General features: G+C 41.7%; 1 protein-coding gene across 1 annotated transcript in view; it reads left to right on the top strand.

The window, feature by feature from the left end:
• The window catches only part of LOC141049595 (keratin, type II cytoskeletal cochleal-like), a 199,509-nt gene extending 181,861 nt beyond the window's left edge, over positions 1–17,648 (top strand). Inside the window, exons 3-11 of the mRNA XM_073546161.1 lie at positions 6,969–7,587; positions 11,266–11,474; positions 11,617–11,677; positions 11,752–11,847; positions 12,371–12,535; positions 13,819–13,944; positions 16,029–16,249; positions 16,329–16,363; positions 17,260–17,648. Coding sequence (XP_073402262.1) covers positions 7,150–7,587; positions 11,266–11,474; positions 11,617–11,677; positions 11,752–11,847; positions 12,371–12,535; positions 13,819–13,944; positions 16,029–16,249; positions 16,329–16,363; positions 17,260–17,393 — 1,485 coding nt within the window. The 5' untranslated portion in view covers positions 6,969–7,149 and the 3' untranslated portion in view covers positions 17,394–17,648. The remainder of the gene's footprint in view (positions 1–6,968; positions 7,588–11,265; positions 11,475–11,616; positions 11,678–11,751; positions 11,848–12,370; positions 12,536–13,818; positions 13,945–16,028; positions 16,250–16,328; positions 16,364–17,259) is intronic.
• The last annotated feature ends 2,482 nt before the right edge of the window (positions 17,649–20,130 follow it).

Here is a 20,130-nt window from a genome sequence, read left to right as displayed (position 1 = left end):
ATGGGTATGGGACTATGGGATGGAGGATATGTATGATGGGTATATGGGCACGGCCCTATGGGATGGAGGATGTGTGCTGGGTATATGGGCACGGGACTATGGGATGGCGGATATGTATATGGGCACGGGACTATGGGATGGAGGATGTGTGATGGGTATATGGGCACTGGACTATGGGATGGAGGATATGAATGATGTGTATATGGGCACGGGACTATGCGATGGCGGATATGTGTGATGGGTATATGGGCACGGGACTATGGGATGGAGGATCTGTATGATTGGTATATGGGCATGGGACTATGAGATGAAGGATGTGTGATGGGTATATGGGCGCTTGACTATGGGATGGCGAATATGTATGATGGGTATATGTGCATGGGATTATGGGATGGAGGATATGTATGATGGGTATATGGGCATGGGACTATGGGATGGAGGATATGTATGATGGGTATATGGGCACGGGTCTATGGGATGGAGGATGTGTGATGGGTATATGGGCGCGGCACTATGGGATGGCAGATATGTATATGGGCACGGTACTATGGGATGGAGGATGTGTGATGGGTATATGGGCACTGGACTATGGGATGGAGGATATGAATGATGGGTATATGGGCACGGGACTATGCGATGGCGGATATGTGTGATGGGTATATGGGCACGGAACTATTGGATGGCGAATATGTATGATGGGTATATGGGCATGGGACCATGGGATGGAGGATATGTATGATGGGTATATGGGCATGGGACTATGGGATGGAGGATTGTTGTGAGTTCATTTTTCCCTTCACCATTGAGGTCTGATGAACTCCCACCTCTAGTGAAGGAAGGTAGTGAGACTGTTTACCAAACACCTGGGCAGCTAGATGATGACTGGGTGGCTGGAATTGAGGACTGGATATAAGACTGCCTTCTTCCTGGCTGGTGATTTTCCTGCTGGATTCTTGGAGACCAGTCTGATTCCTGCATCTCAAAGCTAAGTTTTTCTGCTCTGCTTTGTACTCTTCAGTTTTGTTTTTGTTTTGCCTTGTTTTTTGGGAGTTCTGCCATCCCCGGCCGGGGGTGAGCTGAATTCCTTTTTTGTCTCTTATCTGTTGCTATTTTGCTCTGTCTTCAGAATATACCTGAGTGCTGATATAGTCTTTTGAAGCCTAGCGACTTCAGGGCCTGTTTTTCCTATCAGTCGGTTGGCTCATTTTGATAGGGTTTTTGCGGATGGCAGACAGCAGCTTTCCTATCCTGTCCTATGTAGTTAGCTTGGGCCCCATCATTTGCTCAACCTATCTTTCTATCTGTGTTAGTGTTTTCATCTTGCTTCACCGTCATTATATGTTGGGGGCTGCCTATTGCTTTGGGGTCTGCTCTGGGGCAGTTTAGTTTTTCCCCTTTCTGGCTTTAGGCTATATAGTTCTCCGGCTGTGATCGAGGGGTCTAGGGCACCGTAGGAACCCCCCACGGCTACTGCTAGTTGTTGTGGATAGGTTCAGGGGTCTGCAATCCGATAGCTGCCAACCTCTCTGGTTTTTCTGGACTTAGCTGGTATTTTGTTTTTCCTCCTGGAGGATGGAGGATATGTATGATGGATATATGGGCATGGGACTATGAGATGAAGGATGTGTGATGGGTATATGGGCGCTTGACTATGGGATGGCGAATATGTATGATGGGTATATGGGCATGGGACTATGGGATGGAGGATATGTATGATGGGTATATGGGCATGGGACTATGGGATGGAGGATATGTATGATGGGTATATGGGCACGGGTCTATGGGATGGAGGATGTGTGATGGGTATATGGGCACGGCACTATGGGATGGCGGATATGTATATGGGCACGGGACTATGGGATGGAGGATGTGTGATGGGTATATGGGCACTGGACTTTGGGATGGAGGATATGTATGATGGGTATATGGGCACGGGACTATGGGATGGTGGATATGTATGATGGGTATATGGGCACGGGACTATGGGATGGAGGATATGTATGATGGGTATATGGGCATGGGACTATGAGATGAAGGACGTGTGATGGGTATATGGGCACTCGACTATGGGATGGCGGATATGTATATGGGCATGGGACTATGGGATGGAGGATGTGTGATGGGTATATGGGCACTGTACTATGGGTTGGAGGATATGTATGACGGGTATATGGGCATGGGACTATGGGATAGAGGATATGTATGATGGGTATATGGGCATGGGACTATGAGATGAAGGATGTGTGATGGGTATATGGGCACTGGACTATGGGATGGAGGATATGTATGATGGGTATATGGGCATGGGACTATGGAATGGAGAATATGTATGATGGGTATATGGGCATGGGACTATGGGATGGAGGATATATATGATGGGTTTATGGGCACGGGCCTATGGGATCGTGGATATGTATGATGGGTATATGGGCACGGGACTATGGGATGGAGGATAATTATAATTTGCTATAACTAACCACAGTTAGTTACTATGCCCGGGCAGCATCGGGCTCTTCAGCTAGTTGTAAATATGTTTAAAAAAAAATGTTTTATAATGACAGGTGCCGCCATGGTCGGGGACAACCATATTTTAGCAGGAAAGAGTGTAAGGAGATGGCGGGGAACATCTCATTTCTACTCACCCTTAGAACTGTTTGGACAATCACATGCAGCACCCTGACATTTTATTAATGTTAATCTACTGTGTGGTTTACTAATGTTTTACTATTGTGTGTGTAATGTAATGTTTAAGTACTGTGATATTATGTATTTGCATGTATTGTGTAGGATTAGGGATAGAAGTTAGCATAGAGTAATAGAGGGGTTAGAATAGAGGGGCACATTAGAGAAGAGGATAGATAATAGTGTTAGTTTAGGCACAGACAGCAAGGAGCTAAATAGATAGGAGGGGCATAGAGCAGAGCAGCACAGAGTTCCTGCACTACCAGTATTAGTGACATATTATTTTTTCAATTTCATTACAGCAGTATGTAATATTGCCTTCATAATACTTGGTAGTAGAAAACAATTATATATTACTAGATGGTGGCCCGATTCTAACGCATCGGGTATTCTAGAATATATATGCAGTTTATTTTTGAAGATTTAATAATAATGCAATAATGCACCCCCAATCCTGATATGTATGGTTCTCTCACCCCCAATCCTGATATGTATGGTTCTCTCACCCCCAATCCTGATATGCATGCTACCCCACAACCCCCTATCCTGCTATGCATGGTCTTCTTACTCCTCTTTCGGGGTGTGCATGGTCCCCTCACCCCCCAATCCTGGAATGCATGGTCCTCTCACCCCCCAATCCTGGTATGCATGGTCCTCTCACCCCTCTTTCCTGGTATGCATGGTCCTCCTACCCCCCTTTCGGGGTATGCATGGTCCCCTCACCCCCTTTGCTGGTATGCATGGTCCTCTCACACCCCAATCCTGGTATGTATGCTCACCGTCACCCCCCTTTCCTGATATGTATAGTCCCCTCACCCCCCAATCCTGGTATGCACGGTATCCTCACCCCCTTTCCTGGTATGCATGGTCCCCTCACCCCCCCCAGTCCTGGAATGCATGGTCCCCTCACCCCCCAATCCTCGTATGCATGGTCCTCTTACCCCCCTTTCGGGGTATGCATGGTCCCCTCACCCCCAGTCCTGGTATGCATGGTCCTCTCAGACTCCAAACCTGGTATGCATAGTCCCCTCACCCCCCTATCCTGGTATGCATGGTCCCCTCACCCCCCTTTCTTGGTATGCAAGGTCCTCTCACACCCCAATCCTGGTATGTATGCTCACCGTCACCCCCCTTTCCTGGTATGTATGGTCCCCTCACCCCCCAATCCTGGTATGCATGGTATCCTCACCCCCCTTTCCTGGTATGCATGGTCCCCTCACCCCCCTTTCCTGATATGCATGGTCCCCTCACCCCCCAATCCTGGTATGCATGGTCCCCTCACCCCCCAATCCTGGTATGCATGGTCCCCTCACCCCCCAATCCTGGTATGCATGGTTCCCTCACCCCCCTTTCCTGGTATGCATGGTCCCCTCACCCCGCTTTCAGTGTAGCCTTCTGTCTGCGAGCAATCAGCAACGCGACCCTGTAGCCGTGACTAATCACTGCCGCAGCCCTGTACAAAAATAATTTTAAAAAATAAAAAAAAGTTATTCTTACCTTCCGACGGCTTCCTGTCTTCTTTCCATGCACCCGGCCTCGCATTCCCAGTAATGCTTTGCGGCTTAGGCCGCTGATGACGTCGGTCTTCTTTCTCGCTCTCGCGAGAGTGACGTCGGTCTTCTTCCTTGCTCTCGCGAGAGTGACGTCATCAGCGGTCTAAACCGCAAAGCATTACTGGGAATGCGAGGCCGGGCGCGTGGAAAGAAGACTGGAGGCCGTCGGAAGGTGAGAATAACTTTTTTTTATTTTAATTCTCTTTTTTACAGATTAAGGCCTGCGCCTCCCGCTGATTGGTCGTGGCCTGGCGGCTGCGACCAATCAGTGGCAGGCGCAGCTTACCGTTACAAACAACTGCGCCTGTCGCTGATTGGTTGCGGCCTGTCGGGGGGCCTGGCGGCCGCGACCAATCAGCGGCCCGCGATTTCTGTTACAGACAGACACGATAAGGCGTTTATATATATAGATTGTCCTTACCAAGCAGCTTTTATTTATGGCCATCTGTTCCTACAATTGTGAAAAAAATCTCTCGTATATAATTTTGGTATGCAACTCTATTGCATTTGTAACATATAATTTATTTTCTGTCACAAAACATCCCCTTCCTAATTTGGAGGCCAGTTACACTGTAATTTTAATTGTTTAATATTTAATGTCAATCAATAAAGATAATAATTTTAAATTTACTTTTTGACCTCATTCACTTCATTTTTTGTATGGTACCTACCATTCCGAAATATGTATAAAAAAGAAGTTTTCAATATGTCAGTGGGTGCTGTTTTTAAAATGGTATCACGTTTGGGGTTTTCCAATATACGTTTATAGCACCCCAAAGTCACTTCAAACCTGGATAGGTCCCTCAAAAAAATAAATATTGTAAACTTCCTTGAAAAATGAAAAATTACTGCTACATTTTTAAACCTCCTGAAAGGCTAACAAAATTAATTAGTGTTTTAAAAATGGTACTGATGTAAGGCAGACATGTGGGAAATGTTATTTATTTTTTTTACATTTTTGTCAAGTTTCTGATATTTTTTAAAAATAAAGACAAAACAGATCAACCTAAATTTACCATTATCATAAATTATAATGTGCCACGAAAAAACATTCTCAAAATCAATGGGATTTGTTGAAGCATTCCATAGTTATCACCACATAAAGTGACACTGGTCAGAATTTAAAGCCCCGTCACTAAGGCGTTAAATAAATAAATCACCTGAACCATGCTCAGTACATGAATATATCACCAGAACCACCATGAGTTCAGGGTACATTAATTGTAATGTTAGGTCAGACCCGTATACATTTGTATTGCATGAACCTACAACTCCCAGTATGTCTTTAGCGGTAAATCCTTAACAGGTTGACAGGCGGCTCAGAAAACTACCAACTCTCACTAGTAGGAGTAGCAAAATGCAGTCACCGGAAAGACCCCTCGGACCGACGCATCAAGATGCCCGAATTCGCCCTCTGCAGGCTGTGCCCAGCGCAAATGCCACTTCTCCTCTTCCCCTAGATACACCTCTGCACTCACATATAACATTAGCACATCCACAAACATACCACTCAACTGGGAGGAAAAGATATGATGGGCCTCAATGATTTCTTACAGATATAGCAAAAGTTGACAGATAACGCACTTACTATACTTGTTACATAAGGTTACCTCACTTAGGCCTCATTCAGATGTCCACTTTTCACAGAGAGAACATGTACTGATTTTCAGTGGAGCTGTTCACATGTCCGCATTTTTTGGCGGACCGTGTCTGCCTTTTGTTTGAGTCGTGGATCGAAATTTCCCATACAACTCATATGGGTCTGTGGCAGCACATGGACGGCATCAATGAATGTTCTGTGTGCTGTCCATAATTAATATTGTAAAGGACAGGAGAAAATTTGTAAAAATAAAATTTCATACATGAAAATCACTCATGAAACACGGGTGGGAAAAACTGACACACGGATCAAGCACCACTGATGAAACTTAGATCCTAAACATTGATGAAACTCGGACAATTTTTTGCATTTCAAAAAAGATCATTGATATCTGAATGAGGCCTTCAATAAGTTAACATTACAAAAGGCATTGACCAATGTCAAATTAAGTGTCAAGAAATGATATTTTAGTGTTATGATATTCCAGTGCTTATTATCTGCATTATGGCAAATGTTATATCCGTACATTGCTCTGGTAAAATGAAAAATGGATTCGGAGTCAGCTCTGATGTACAATCCAGGCCCGCGAAGCAGGCGCACCCTTTATTATTTCTAGACCAGATATTATTTGTAAACCACAGACAATTCCTTTTGACGTATGTTATTTATTGATGAATCTGCTTTTGAGCTTAATAGATCAAAATTACAGACAGACAGAAAGGTAATAAAATAACCCAAACAATTATCGTGGAATTTCTTGACATGGATGCTAATTAAGTAAGGTATCATGTTAAGCTATAAAGCCTAATTAATTTAGCATTAATAGACTTGTCTTTCTCCACAAAGATTTTATAAAGATATAAAATTAAAAAAATCCTAATAAACAGGGGTAAGTTGGTGTTTATGTGACACTCTATGACAGAGTGAGAATTATACAGTCCCATAAAGGGCACGTTACAAGCTGACCACTATTCCTGAAAATGACTTTTATAATCATAATCTGCAGCACATGAGGTGTGCTCGCTTAGCGAGAAAAGTCATCAGCATTAAGTGCTTTTCATCTTTACTAATATTCTAGGTGTGTTACCACTATGAGTTTTATTTAAATGTTCTATTAAATTTCATTAAACTAGGATGATGAGGACGTAAAAATGCCAAAGTGGAAGCTCAGAAGATGCAATTACAAGGTCTTAGTACTCTTTAAAGTCACCAAGCCCACCATTTCGGGTATATAAAAGGGACAATTTTAGGCACCAGACTCATCCACATCTTCTTCCACTCCGAGCACCACTGATTTCAAGATACTCTTCAGAGATGTCTATTAAATCCGGACATAGCCAGCACGGAATCAAGAGCTTCAGCTCATCCTCAGCTTGCTTACCATCTGTGAACAAACATGGCTCCATTAGTTCCTTCACTACTAAGAAAATATCATTTGGCCACAAAATGCACCCATCTTTCAGCAGCAAAAGTGTCTACAGTGTTGGGTCTGGAGGACACAAGATTTCAAGTGGATTGAAGAGTGGACATGGCCATGGTTTCTCTGGAATAGGAATAGGACATGGATTTAGTGCCGGAGGTCATGGATTTGGTGGATCATTTTGTTCTCCTGGTATCACCGCTGTTACAGTTAATCAAAGTCTCCTGGCCCCTCTCAATTTGGAGATTGATCCAAATATCCAGAAAGTCAGAATTGATGAAAAAGATCAGATTAAAGGCCTGAACAACAAGTTTGCCTCCTTCATAGACAAGGTAAGTCACAATTCTTAAATCTTATGCTTAAAGCACCATTCCAGCATTTTTTTTATTTTACAGCAGGAGTGGTGCTATTAATCTAAGTTACCTGCTCCTAGTATTATACAGTGCTGTGAAAATTAATTGGGTCAAAGCATTTTTTTAAGTAAAATTGTAAGTTGGTTACCAGTCAGTGATTCAAACCAGTTTTAACTGCTTTGAACAGGTGTGAGTGCCTGTTCAAAGCAGTTAAAACTGATTTGAATCACCGACTGGTAACCAACTTATGATTTTACTTAAAAAAATGCTTTGTCCCAATTAATTTGCACAGCACTGTACTTACTAGATGCCACTTCCATCTGTTATTGGCACCTCTCCGGTTGGTCATCTGCAGTTTGTGACCTGCCGGAGTGTTTGCTAGGAGAGCCAGAAGTCACAACTCAATGTAAGCATATGAGAGCCAGAACACGGATACAACAAGGCCCTCAGAGACTTGCATCGAGAGCTTGTGACCGTTACCTCTGACTTCCAGTCATTCAGAAGTTGTAGTCAACCTAGTACGGTGCTGTGAAGAGTTGAAGATGGTGGCTGGTAAGTATAATATTAGGATCAGGGAGCTTAGATTAGTGACACTATTCCAGCACTGAAATAAAAAAAATTGCTGGAGTGGTGCTTCATATAGGTTAGTGGATGACAGTTAATATATGATGATGCCCATCCAATCAACAACTGGTAGGTCCAGTTTAGGCCTAGAAAGATATTTGCGAAGTTTGGCTTTATGTAGTATTGTACATATTGTGCTAAGTGCTTATCAGTGAATGGTAGATTTGAGAAGCCATGGAAAAAACTGGTCTAGTGTGTCCGATCAGACACCTACATTAACATGTACACTTTACCCTGCACATCCAGACCCATATTCTATATCTATGTGCTCATTTAATGGCAAATAATGCTTTTTGATTTGCCTTTAAAAAGAACAGTTCAAGGGGCATTCAAGGTTGAGATAGGTATAGAGATGGATATACCTTTCTTTGAGTAGGTGGCACAGGTGGTTGGAAATACTGAAACAGATACCGTAGGTGCAGCTTTGGCATGACTTTCCCATAACTCCTGCAGAACTAAGTGGGAGTTATGGTAACAGTGTAGCACCACAAGCTATGTTTTTTTCATAAGGTCTTGGTTACAGAAACAACATAGCTCGCTGGGCTGGTTGTGTTACTCACATTCATTTCTTTGGGAGTTACTGAACCAGCATGGCTCAGCAGCATTCAGATGTTTCTATAGTCCTGACTACTTAGGGAAGCTGCATAGAGACAGATATTCCTATCCCAGCCACGAATAGCTGAGGTCAAAATACCTCTTTAAATAAAAGTGGAATCCAGCAAACCCCCATTTACAAGCCATGATTAAAAAGGACCAATCACCAATTTTTGGCAGTTCTATTTATTTAATTAAAGAGTGGGCAGCCCCAGAATGGAGATTATTTAAACATGTTATTGTCAAAAGTGCGCAGAAGTAACACTAATGCTCCCTTGTAAAGGCCAGACTACTTAGCAAAAGTCGGGTCCAAATTTCTGGGTTGTGAGATCCAATCATTCAAAGCGAGGTCTCACAAGCCTGAACCTCCCCTTGCAGTAAAAGAGCGATATATCATGTATCATTGCAAGATCTTGCACTTTGCACTACATGAGCAATGCCGCATACTTTGCTAAGCGGTTACCGAAAGGTAACATCATTAACGCACTTAGTGTTCAGTAACAACTTAGTAAAGAATGCATCAGCACACATGAGATCTCCCATTTTCACTGGCTGTGGAGGGCTGTGAGATCCCACTCTGCATGCCTGGTTGCCACAACCCAGAAGTTTGGACATGACTTTTTTGGAAAATTGGACCCTTTCAGGGAGCATTGGGGTTTCTTCGCACACTTTGATCAATACAAATAAAAAAGGCAGTCCCAGGTAGGAGATAGGTACTCTTTAAAGTGACAGCAAATTTCTATACTGAATACATGACAAGACTATTCAATATTGCTACATAGTCATCGTCATTTATCATGATCTGTCTAAAGTCCAGCACAGAATCTTTCACTTCAGTACAAACTGGGCAAAACTTTAACAAATTTTAAAGCTTTTAAAACTAAGATAGAAGACTGCATTGTTTCTTTAGATCTGAAATCTCGGTCACTCCAGCTCTATTCCCGATCCAGCACCACCTCCTCCTTCTTGAATGACAACAACTTTGCTTGTGACTTCAGTCAATGGAGCCATCAGCCAAACAGGAGAAAGCAGTGCTGATTGGGGAACAGAGCTGGAGTGACAGAGGCTTCAGATTTACCATAGTCCTTCAGCCTCATTTATATATCAATTCTCACTAATGCAGGAATGGACTGGCCATATGAAGGTATTACTGGGCTTGTCTTTGAAAGAGCTACATGCACATATAAATAGGAGGTTTTTATGTTTTAGCAATGTATGCTTTTATGTATACCTCCATATAGAGCAAGCAAGGTCTATACATATAATTCATCAACTCAATTTGAGTCTGTTGGAAGCAATGTCATCCTATTTATATGCAAGCCATTTATATTGCATGGCAGACACTTTCTTCCTTCCTAAAATTGTGGTTCATCTAAAGCAATATAGAAAAGTTTTCTGTACTTCAGTCTTTTGGTACAATGGGGCAGTCCAATGGCAAGTGTCCTATGTGATCAAAAGAACTGGAAAACAATATTTTTTTCCAGACTGCTGGCACTCCATCATTTAGTTAAGCACAGGAGCTGTGGCTGTTCCACTGGAAAATTGCCATACATATAATAGTGACTGTACCTGTTAATGCAGCACAGTTCCAATCATAGGACTAGGCAGCAGATAATGCCACAATGCTATGTGCAGCACGATGCCTGTATATTAATGAAGGGGCAGGGTGTGCTGCAGTCCCTTCACTCAGCAGATTGGCTGAGGTGCCATGAGTTAGATCCACTACAGCTAAATTTTGATGTCCTATGCAAAAAATAGACCATCCAAATTAAACTCATGAAAGTTCTCTCAATCCAATTGCTTTAAAGGGAATCTATCACCCTTTTTTTCAACTATTTGCTGCCGGACCGACATCAGGGGCTTATCTACAGCATTCTGTAATGCTGTAGATAAGCCCCCCCGATGTAACCTGAATGAGAAGAAAAACAAGTTAGTTTATACTCAAGCGGGGGCGGTCCGGTCCGATGGGTGTCGGGGTCCGGTCCGACTCCTCCCATCTTCATATGATGCCGTCCTCTTCTTTTCTTCCTGTCGTGGCTCCTGTGCAGACGCACTACCCTGCCCTGTTGAGGGCAGAGCAGAGTCCTGCATTGCGCAGGCACAAGGAGAGGTCAGAGAGGTCCGGCGCCTGCGCACTGCAGTATTCTGTGCTGCCCTCAACAGGGCAGAGCAGTGCACCTGTGCCAGAGCCACGACTGGAAGGAAGGAAGAAAATGGCATCGTATAAAGATGGGAGGCGCAGGACAGGACTGCAACACCCATCAGACCGGACCGCCCCCCCGGGTGAGTATAATTTAACTCCATTTTCTTATCTTTCAGGTTACATCAGGGGCTTATCTACAGCATTACAGAATGCTGTAGATAAGCCCCTGATGTCAATGCCCTACTATTCTCAGTTTCTGATTTCACTTGTATTTTTTTTTAATATGTTTATTGCAGGTGAGATTTCTAGAACAGCAAAATAAAATGCTAGAGACAAAATGGTCTCTTCTACAAGACAAGAAACCCGCAAAAAGCCACATTGAACCTCTCTTTGAAGCATATATCAGCAACCTCCGAAAACAATTAGATAGCCTTGGAGGTGAAAGAGCTCGCCTAGAGTCAGAAAGAAGGGCCATGGAAGATGCAGTAGAGGAATTCAAGAAAAAGTAAGTTATTTGAATAAAAAATAAAGTTGAATTTATAAGGCTTCCACAGTTTAAATAATAAAATATCAAAATGGTGACCAAGATGTATAACATATTTGATTGTGATAGTAAATTTATGTCCATTTCATGTGTAATCCAACAGGTATGAAGAAGAAATCAACAGACGCACTGCGGCCGAAAATGAATTTGTTGGACTTAAGAGAGTATGTCTCAAACATTATTTTAAGACTATACTCTTGTAATGAGCAATTAATATATTAGCAAATTTACCTTGCAGGATGTTGATGCTGCTTTCATCAACAAATCTGAGCTCCAAGCTAAAGTGGACTCACTAACGGATGAGATTAACTTCCTGCGAGCCCTCTTTGATGCAGTAAGTGCTTTGGAAGTGGACCTCTTTGTATTTACATATATAGCTCATACAATACTTTATGCTGATTCATATAGAAAAAAATGAGATATGGAGGTTGTCTGTCCTAAAAACATTGCTTCTAGAGGAAAATATGGTGTTTCATTACACTTGATTTGACTCCTATATTATATTTTAGTGGTTGCCCTACAGCCCACCCTGCAAAATTAACTATTGTTAGCCAAATTCACCGACACAGACAGGTTCAGCAAACAGTCTAATGTGCCCCGGCCAATGTATTGTCAGGAGAAATATCAGTCCCTGAGATAAGCTGCTGCCTGACATGTATGGCAGGATTAAGTGTTTATGGGAATTTGGTAATATTAATGATGCTCCAATAGGGAATGAGACAAATGTGAATGTCTAAGGTAGCACATTGGGGTTCTAAATATGAGTAATAATAGATAGATGTCTCCTCACTGCTGAGGGATGGATTCTTTTATTTAATTCGTTTACATTTAACAACACTTTGTTTTCCGATGTTTAGGAGATTGCTCAGCTCCAAGCTCAGATCTCAGATGTCTCCGTCATTGTGTCCATGGACAACAGCAGAGATTTAGACATGGATAGTATCATTGCTGAGGTTAAAGCTCAATATGAAGAGATTGCTAACAAGAGTAGAGCTGAGGCTGAAGCCATGTACCAGACCAGGGTGAGTCAAGCTCTTAGTTACTCATTTCTAAAAACTTGGTGCAGCCCTATAAAATCCAGGCTAAGCCACACAGCATGTTAACATGGTTTAGCAATTGAAAGGTATCTTTTAGCAACCAAAATTTAATCTACCCCTGAGTACTCATAAAATAAACCCATTATAATACTTAATAGTTTTCAGTGGCTGGGATTATCTGTATTATATTACTTTAGATTCTACTTTGATCTGAAAAATAGCCCTGACCAACAAGTTAGCCCACAAAAAAGTCTAATGCTGAGAATAGAATAAAGTGATGACACCATGTAGTTTAGAAAATGTCTCCTAGTAAAGAATCTACAGTGTTTTAAGATAAAGTCCAAGATTAGAAAGAATTAGAAATTAATTGATTTGAGGTAAATCAAATTTGCCAAAATTTTTAGTGATTAGGTTAATTTGAAACTTCAATCAAGCAAAATGACAACCTGCTGGCCAACATGGTGAATGATTATTTTTAGGGAGAAGAATGGGTTTAAAAAATTGTACTCACTTTGCCCCTCACTTGTCCAGGTGTCCGATATCTCACATCCTCCTTTCAGCTCGGCTCCTCTCTTCTTTCCTGACTTCTTGGCACCTCAGGCTTTTATTAGGTCCCAAGTGTTGTCATTATTTTGCGGAGCAACACAAGTCATACCACCACATGAGACCTAGTGAGCACCAGAAGGGTCAAAGAGTGAAGGAGGCTGAAGACAGAAAAGAAGAATGGAGCTATTGGAAGAAAGAGACCTAAGAGAGAAACGGGTTAGGAGCTGCCGCGTTAGAACAGATTATGGGTTATTTTTTAACTTCTCCATTTATTATGTTCCGAGGTCTTGAGGGATCTATTCAGTGCTAATCAAACTTCCCAGCTAAATTCAAGTGAATCTGATGAATCAAATTTTGTCTCATTCACTTATTTCTAGAAAAAAGTTGAATTTTTGCTCATTGTCATAACAGTAACACTCTTGGGCAAAGGTTGTGACTTGCAGCTCAGACTTGTTCACTTACTGTAAGTTGTAATATCAGAAACAGGATATAGCCAAGAATGGTGCTGTTTCTTTAAAAAACTAAATATTAAAAAAGCAGCCCTATAACTCTGTGCTTGGGCAGTCTCCTCATGGCTTGTGAACAATGCAATTCAAGGAAAGTGTCTCTTCTGATCATTGATAGCAGTGCACTTGACTCAATGATAAAAACTTCAAATTAGTATGTAAATGTTTTCTAACTTTTTCTTTCACTTTTTTTGTTGCTTGCATTTTTCTGTTTAGTATGAAGAGTTGCGTATGACAGCGGGAAGACATTGTGATGACCTGAGAAATACTAAACATGAAATTACTGAATTGACTCGTCTGATCCAGAGACTGAAGGGTGAAATAGAGAGTGTGAAAGCACAGGTATGTTACATGTCGTTCTGAGATTGTTTTAGGCAAAAGTACAATTGTTCATTATTTATTCATGAAGCTTTGGAATAGATAGCATATAGACATTGTGGCAATGGCTTAAAGACAATTATTGCAATCATTGCAATTTTCATAGGACTGTAGGTTTAACAAAATATTTATTTTTATTTTGCAGGGTAATATTTTTTTAAAATAGTACCATTTTTATATCAATTCGACTTTTTAGTTATTTTTTGGATGATTTCATCCATTATCAAAGACAATCTGGAGGAGTATGACTTAAATAGGATATCCTTTTAAAAACTTTATATACAAGTCATCAAAATACTAAACATTTCAGCATTCTGAGCTCTTTCATGCTTCAGATATGATTGTGTCCAAACAGTAGTCTCACAAAGAGTATCACAGGGTTATGTAAGGGCCCCAGGCGTGACCGATTATTGGACCTCAAAAGTATGAAAGGTATAGCAGAATACAACCCATTTTCAGTTGATTTTTTATCCGACCCTATACCACTTTGATAAGTTAATTCATAAATAGCCTTAAAATATGCCCATATGCTTCAGCTAGCTATCGAAAAGTAGTTATTACTCATGTCTCTCAATCAAGTTGAGAGTGCAGGAGTTTGCAATAAGGTGCGGGAATTAGGGTACTGTAATATCCTTCTCAGATTAAATAAAACGATCAGTCATGTTGAATTTCATCATGCATGATTCTTCTTTTCCCCAATAAATGCTATTAGGAGAAATTTATAATGCTCCGATGTGCATTAGATGGTTGGATGTCACACCAAAATTGCTGGGTTCAGCCGACAAAAATCTAATGCGTATGCTCACATATAGGGTGCAGCTAGACCGCAGAATAAATTGGACCGAGATTGGATCGCAATGCTCGGACTGCGACCCGAGCGTGATGTCTGCATAGAAATACATGAAGCTGTCATGCTCGGGTTGGGACAGATCCGCTGACCAGTCTGTGAATTGTTTCCCAATCTTGGTCCATTTGACTCCATCCATAGACCTTATGATCTGTCTTGTGTGTGCAATGCTAACAAAATTTGGGTCAAATTTTAATCTTGACATAAGCATGTTCTGCATAGTTGTTCTTCAGAATCATTTTATCTGGTGGGCTAAGGGGATGCTGAATTCATGCTATTTAGTAGAAAATTTAAATCACTTGCAAGAAGCATGTCACCAGATTTCTTACCAATATCTTTCTCAGTGGTGATCATCACATGGATTACTACTTTTGACTATGATAGAATATACAATATACAGTTTTAGGTATTTCCAACCTTTAGCATGTTGTAAAAGAAACATTTCTTATATCAATCATTGAAAAAAAATCTCATAACAAAAAGATGATTAAGTGCTAAAACTGCCTGTGTGAACATAGTAATCCGATCTGTAGTCGGGTGGAAGATAACTACTTAATTTGGGTTAATATATGTAACAATGGGGACCAGGCGGATCTGGCTGGGATCCTAGGTGAGGCGTGGGAGAGCTTGTTAAAGAAGACGTTCCGACATTAGTCACAATGCTTACACTGATTTACCTTGTCATGCATAGGCCTGTGATTCATCCGACAGCCCCTGTGAAACTATGACATACAATATGGTCTCACAGTCAGTCACTGAGACTAAAAAAAAAAAAAAAGATTGGATGTCAAAGGGATAAATCATGAACGCCACGGAGGTGCAGCACATTAATATGACAAAATATGTCTATGACAGCTACCGTAATTAAAAGAAAAAAAAAGAATATAGTTTAAAAAAAAATATGTCTAAAATATTGGACAACAAAAAATATATATATGTTTGAAATTGTGGGAAAAACACAAACAAACATGATTCTGCCATTATTTTATTTTATTTTTTTACAGTGTTCTATGTGCGGTAAAAATAGCTTGGAAACATGGTATTCCAGTGCACTGTCCATACGCAGTGGTAGTGAAGGAAAAAATGCATCGTGCTCATTAAAACCATTGAGTTCTCCATGTAATGTAGTGCCTTTTAATAACGGTTTTTGTTTCTTGTGTATTAATTCTGAAAATGTAAAACTGTATTTTATGACACCTAGCGTGCTAAGCTGGAAGCTGCCATCGCTGAAGCTGAAGAACGAGGAGAAGCCGCTGTCAAGGATGCCAAGCATAAACTGGCGGAACTGGAGGCTGCCCTACAGAAGGCCAAGCAGGACATGGCTCGCCAACTGCGGGAATACCAGGAGCTGATGAACGTCAAACTGGCTCTGGATATCGAAATCGCCACCTACAGGAAACTGCTGGAAGGGGAGGAGTGCAGGTGAATTTTTTTTATAGCATAAACGCTTTTTCCTGCTTTTTTCTTATCCTGTTTCTAACCCATTTTCTTTCTTTTTCAGACTCGTTAGTGAAGGTCATGGATCAGTTAGCATCTGTAAGTATAGAAATAGCCATGTGTAAATTTTGCTTTTCCAAGACAGTTCCATAAGAGGCCTCAACTACAATGAATATTTTGTACCTTTGTCAATAATAATAATGTTTATATAGCGCTAACATATTCCGCAGCGCTTTACAATTTGCACACATTATCATCACTGTCCCCAATGGGGCTCACAATCTAAATTCCCTATCAGTATGTCTTTGGAATGTGGGAGGAAACCGGAGTACCCCCACACATACAAACTCCTTGCAGATGCTGTCCTTGGGAGGATTTGAACCCAGGACCCCAGCGCTGCAAGGCTGCAGTGCTAATCACTGAGCCACGGTGCTGCCCAATATTATTTTTTTAAATCTAGTCTCCTTTACATGGTGACTTTTTTTGTAGTTGTATACATGACTGCATTGGGGTATTGCATTAAAGGGAACCTGACGGCTGATATATGTTCCCCGATTTACGGGCAGCATGTATCAGGCGCTAGCTGTATGGTTTCAGCCTTGTATGTTTTACTCATTTCATTTCAAAGAAGAACATAATAGACGCACTGAAGGCTAGTGGGACAGGCACATCTCCTGCGCCTTTTACTCACCCACTGTCCTGGAGGGGGAGGTCTCTCCATATACATATACGCATAGAGAAACTTGTTAATCACGGCTGGGGAGAAGCCACCAGAGATCCGCCTTTCCAACTAGTCTCCCATGAAACTCAGCCCCGGCCACTTATTAAACTATACTTTTCTTTGAAACGCTGATGCAAAATCATACCTGAAATCATGCTATGTGATACATGCTGCACATGGATCAGACTGCATGTATCAGCTGTCATGTTCACTTTAAAGTTGATGTGTGACCCGAGTAAGCATGTAATATTAACATTTTCTTTATAACTTTCAGCCGTGGTCAGCAACTCAAGTGGACATAGCGGACATAGCGGACATAGTGGACATAGTGGAAGTGGCCAACATCACCATGTGGGAAGCTTCAGCTCTAGCAGTTTATCCAAGGGGAAGCATGGCCACCACTGTTAAGCCTGGCTCATCTTGGACAGGCTGCACAAATAACTGCACTGCAATGAGTTATATCTCAGCAGGTTGCATTCTATTAAACCAGCCTAAAATGATTCACTGATCTGTTCCCCTGTCTACGCTAAGTCTACACCCTATGCTCTCCACAATTTTATGTCTGTGGCTCTTTCCATTGGGTTTCGTCTTCATCTTATAAAAAATAAATCTGTATTAAACCTTATGTGTTTACGTCAACCCCATATCCAATATTAAAATAATGAACAGCACTATTATCTTGTATGTCTTTCTTTTCCAATATATATCCTGTATGGTAAAAGGTTATTCTCATTATATTATATTGGACACAATTGAAAGTGCTTGTAAAAAGAAGCAACTTTGCAACTTACTTGTTAATAAAAATTATCTAAGTCCTCAAGAAGAGATAGATTTTAATATGTATTGCTTACTCAAGCCTAGAATACCAGCCACCGCTCCAGTTAAACAGTGATAGCCAGTCTCATAGGCAAAGAAGCGGCGATTACAAGATCTTTTCTAAAGAACTTGTAAGCGCTACTCTTAAACTGGCTGGATTGCTGAAGTGCACTGTTAACTCCTGTTCCGGACAGCATTGTTGCAACTGTACTCCTACACTGCTTCAGAGGCAAAAACTGACTTTGCTTGTAGAATCAGAGAGCGGACAGTTTGGGCTAAAGGCCCAACAATGCTGCTGTTCTGAACTGACAATTAATCAGGAGCAATCAACCTTGGCAGGCAGGAAGGTGCGAGGCTGGGGAGCAGTGCTCTCTTGAAAAAAGATGCTACAAGGGGTGCAGTAGGTTACATTAGGGATAGAGTTCCTCACATAAAATAGGCAAGTTGGTGAACCTTTAGAGAGGGATCACAGAAGGAAGTACAAGCGTTTACCAGTTCTGGAGGCCTTAGTGAAGAAATACGGGACTGATCAGATTTGGGCATTTCCCTACAAGAAGTCACAGTGCTACTCATTGACTTGGGTGACCGTGCCCCTTATATTCCTACGACTTCAATTAGTATATGAGAAGTCACAGCGACACACATTGACCCATGTTGCTCTCCTATTCATAAGATGGAGGTCCTCAATTATCCAACTGCAACGTTCTCTACAAATATTGTGCCGCCGTACATAACCATCAAGTTCATGTCTCTGTCTTATGAAACAAATGAAGAATGTAAGAATTATTCCAGCACAGGTGAGGAGAAGATGACTAATTTCACCATCTTCTCCATTATCTGAGTCATTGGGTGTTGGACTGCACTCGAATGATATCCAAATGCAGTCTGATGTTTTACACATACCCATAGATTTGAATGGGTGCATGTCATCCAATTTCTGGAGCAACTCACAGCTTGCTGCAATGTTTTTTTCTCATGCCGAATCAGCATGAAAAAAAAAACACTGATGAGCACTGCAACATAGAATAACACCGATCAGCACTCCTCCGAGTTATACGCTCATGTGAGCGATCCCTGAGAGTGAAAATATACCACTTGACAAAATGTGCACTTACCCAAGGGATTCCAAAATTAGGTTATTTGCTACTGTGTGGTACCCCTGACAACGTTCAGTCCCTTATGCCTAAATGGCCATAGTCAACAGTATATGTCTGATGTGCTGAAATTTTTTTTGGGGGGAAGATGCATAGGGCAGAGAAGATGGCACCTGACTCTGATGTCAAAATTGTGAATGGTGTGATACTATTGAAATAAAGAACTGCATATTGTGGGAGTGGAGGGAACAGAATAGTGTGAAATAACCAGTTCACTAAAAGTCTGGCCCAGAAAAAGAAATACCCTGTGGAAAAAGCTCAACCCACTGTGGGAGGGGCCTGCCAGTGGAAGTGTTGGAATATATTTGGTACAACATCTCCATTCCTGTCTATGAATATTCAGTTGCGAGATTTTTATGCTGTTCATAAAGTTAGAACAAAAAAAAATCTCCCAGAGGCTCACACAGGGAAAGCATGTAACTGTATTTCCTGTTTTTCCTGTGTCTGTGTATGAGAGAAGCAGCCTGTTGTAGATGATGCACAGATAGAGACACACAAATGATTTATTCCTGATCTGTTAAGCTTATCATATATTGTTCCTGAATAAAAAAGCTATGTTGTCACACGCTTGGAGAGTATTCTGAATATTCCACAGCCAACAGGAAGGCACCATGGAAAGAAAAGTCCTGCCTGCTGGTAAATGATAGAAAATCATAGGATTAGTGGCCAATGGTGAAGACACTGAGAGGAAAAAGTGACACTCCTGACATGTCCAAAATACGGCCCCCAAATGGGCAGAGCCAGAAAAAAAGAAGTTGCTGCCGTTGCTGTATGTTGAGGAGGAAACATCGTAATCAAACAACAGAGAGAATGGCATGCCAAAAGCCAGGGAGAAGTGAGTCAGAAAGAGACAGAGAATAGTCCACTCGGCATGTGGAGGAAGAGACAGTCGAGACTGAAGCTACCAGTCTTCCACAAATTGTGACCCCAGGTCTGCAGAGGGAATGAAGCCCAAAGAAGAGACTAGAAAGGGCCACACACCGCCTAACCAGCTGATGCTGCAGTGGTTGATGGTAACCTTCTTGGAGCATGAGCTTTGGGTGTGGTATTGGAGCCAGATGCTGGAGGATGAAGAGACGCCAGGGCCTTCTTCTGCTACCATTGCACTACTGCAACGCTCAGAGGTTCTCAACGCCATGATGTGCAGTGAAGGTGAAAGGAACACTGCCCAAAAG

The sequence above is a fragment of the Dendrobates tinctorius genome, unplaced genomic scaffold (assembly GCF_039654945.1).
Source record: "Dendrobates tinctorius isolate UK_male_01 unplaced genomic scaffold, ASM3965494v1 ptg000145l, whole genome shotgun sequence".
Classification (NCBI taxonomy): domain Eukaryota; kingdom Metazoa; phylum Chordata; class Amphibia; order Anura; family Dendrobatidae; genus Dendrobates; species Dendrobates tinctorius.
Note: the sequence above shows the minus strand (reverse complement) of the source record. Positions and strands in the feature narration are given on the sequence as shown.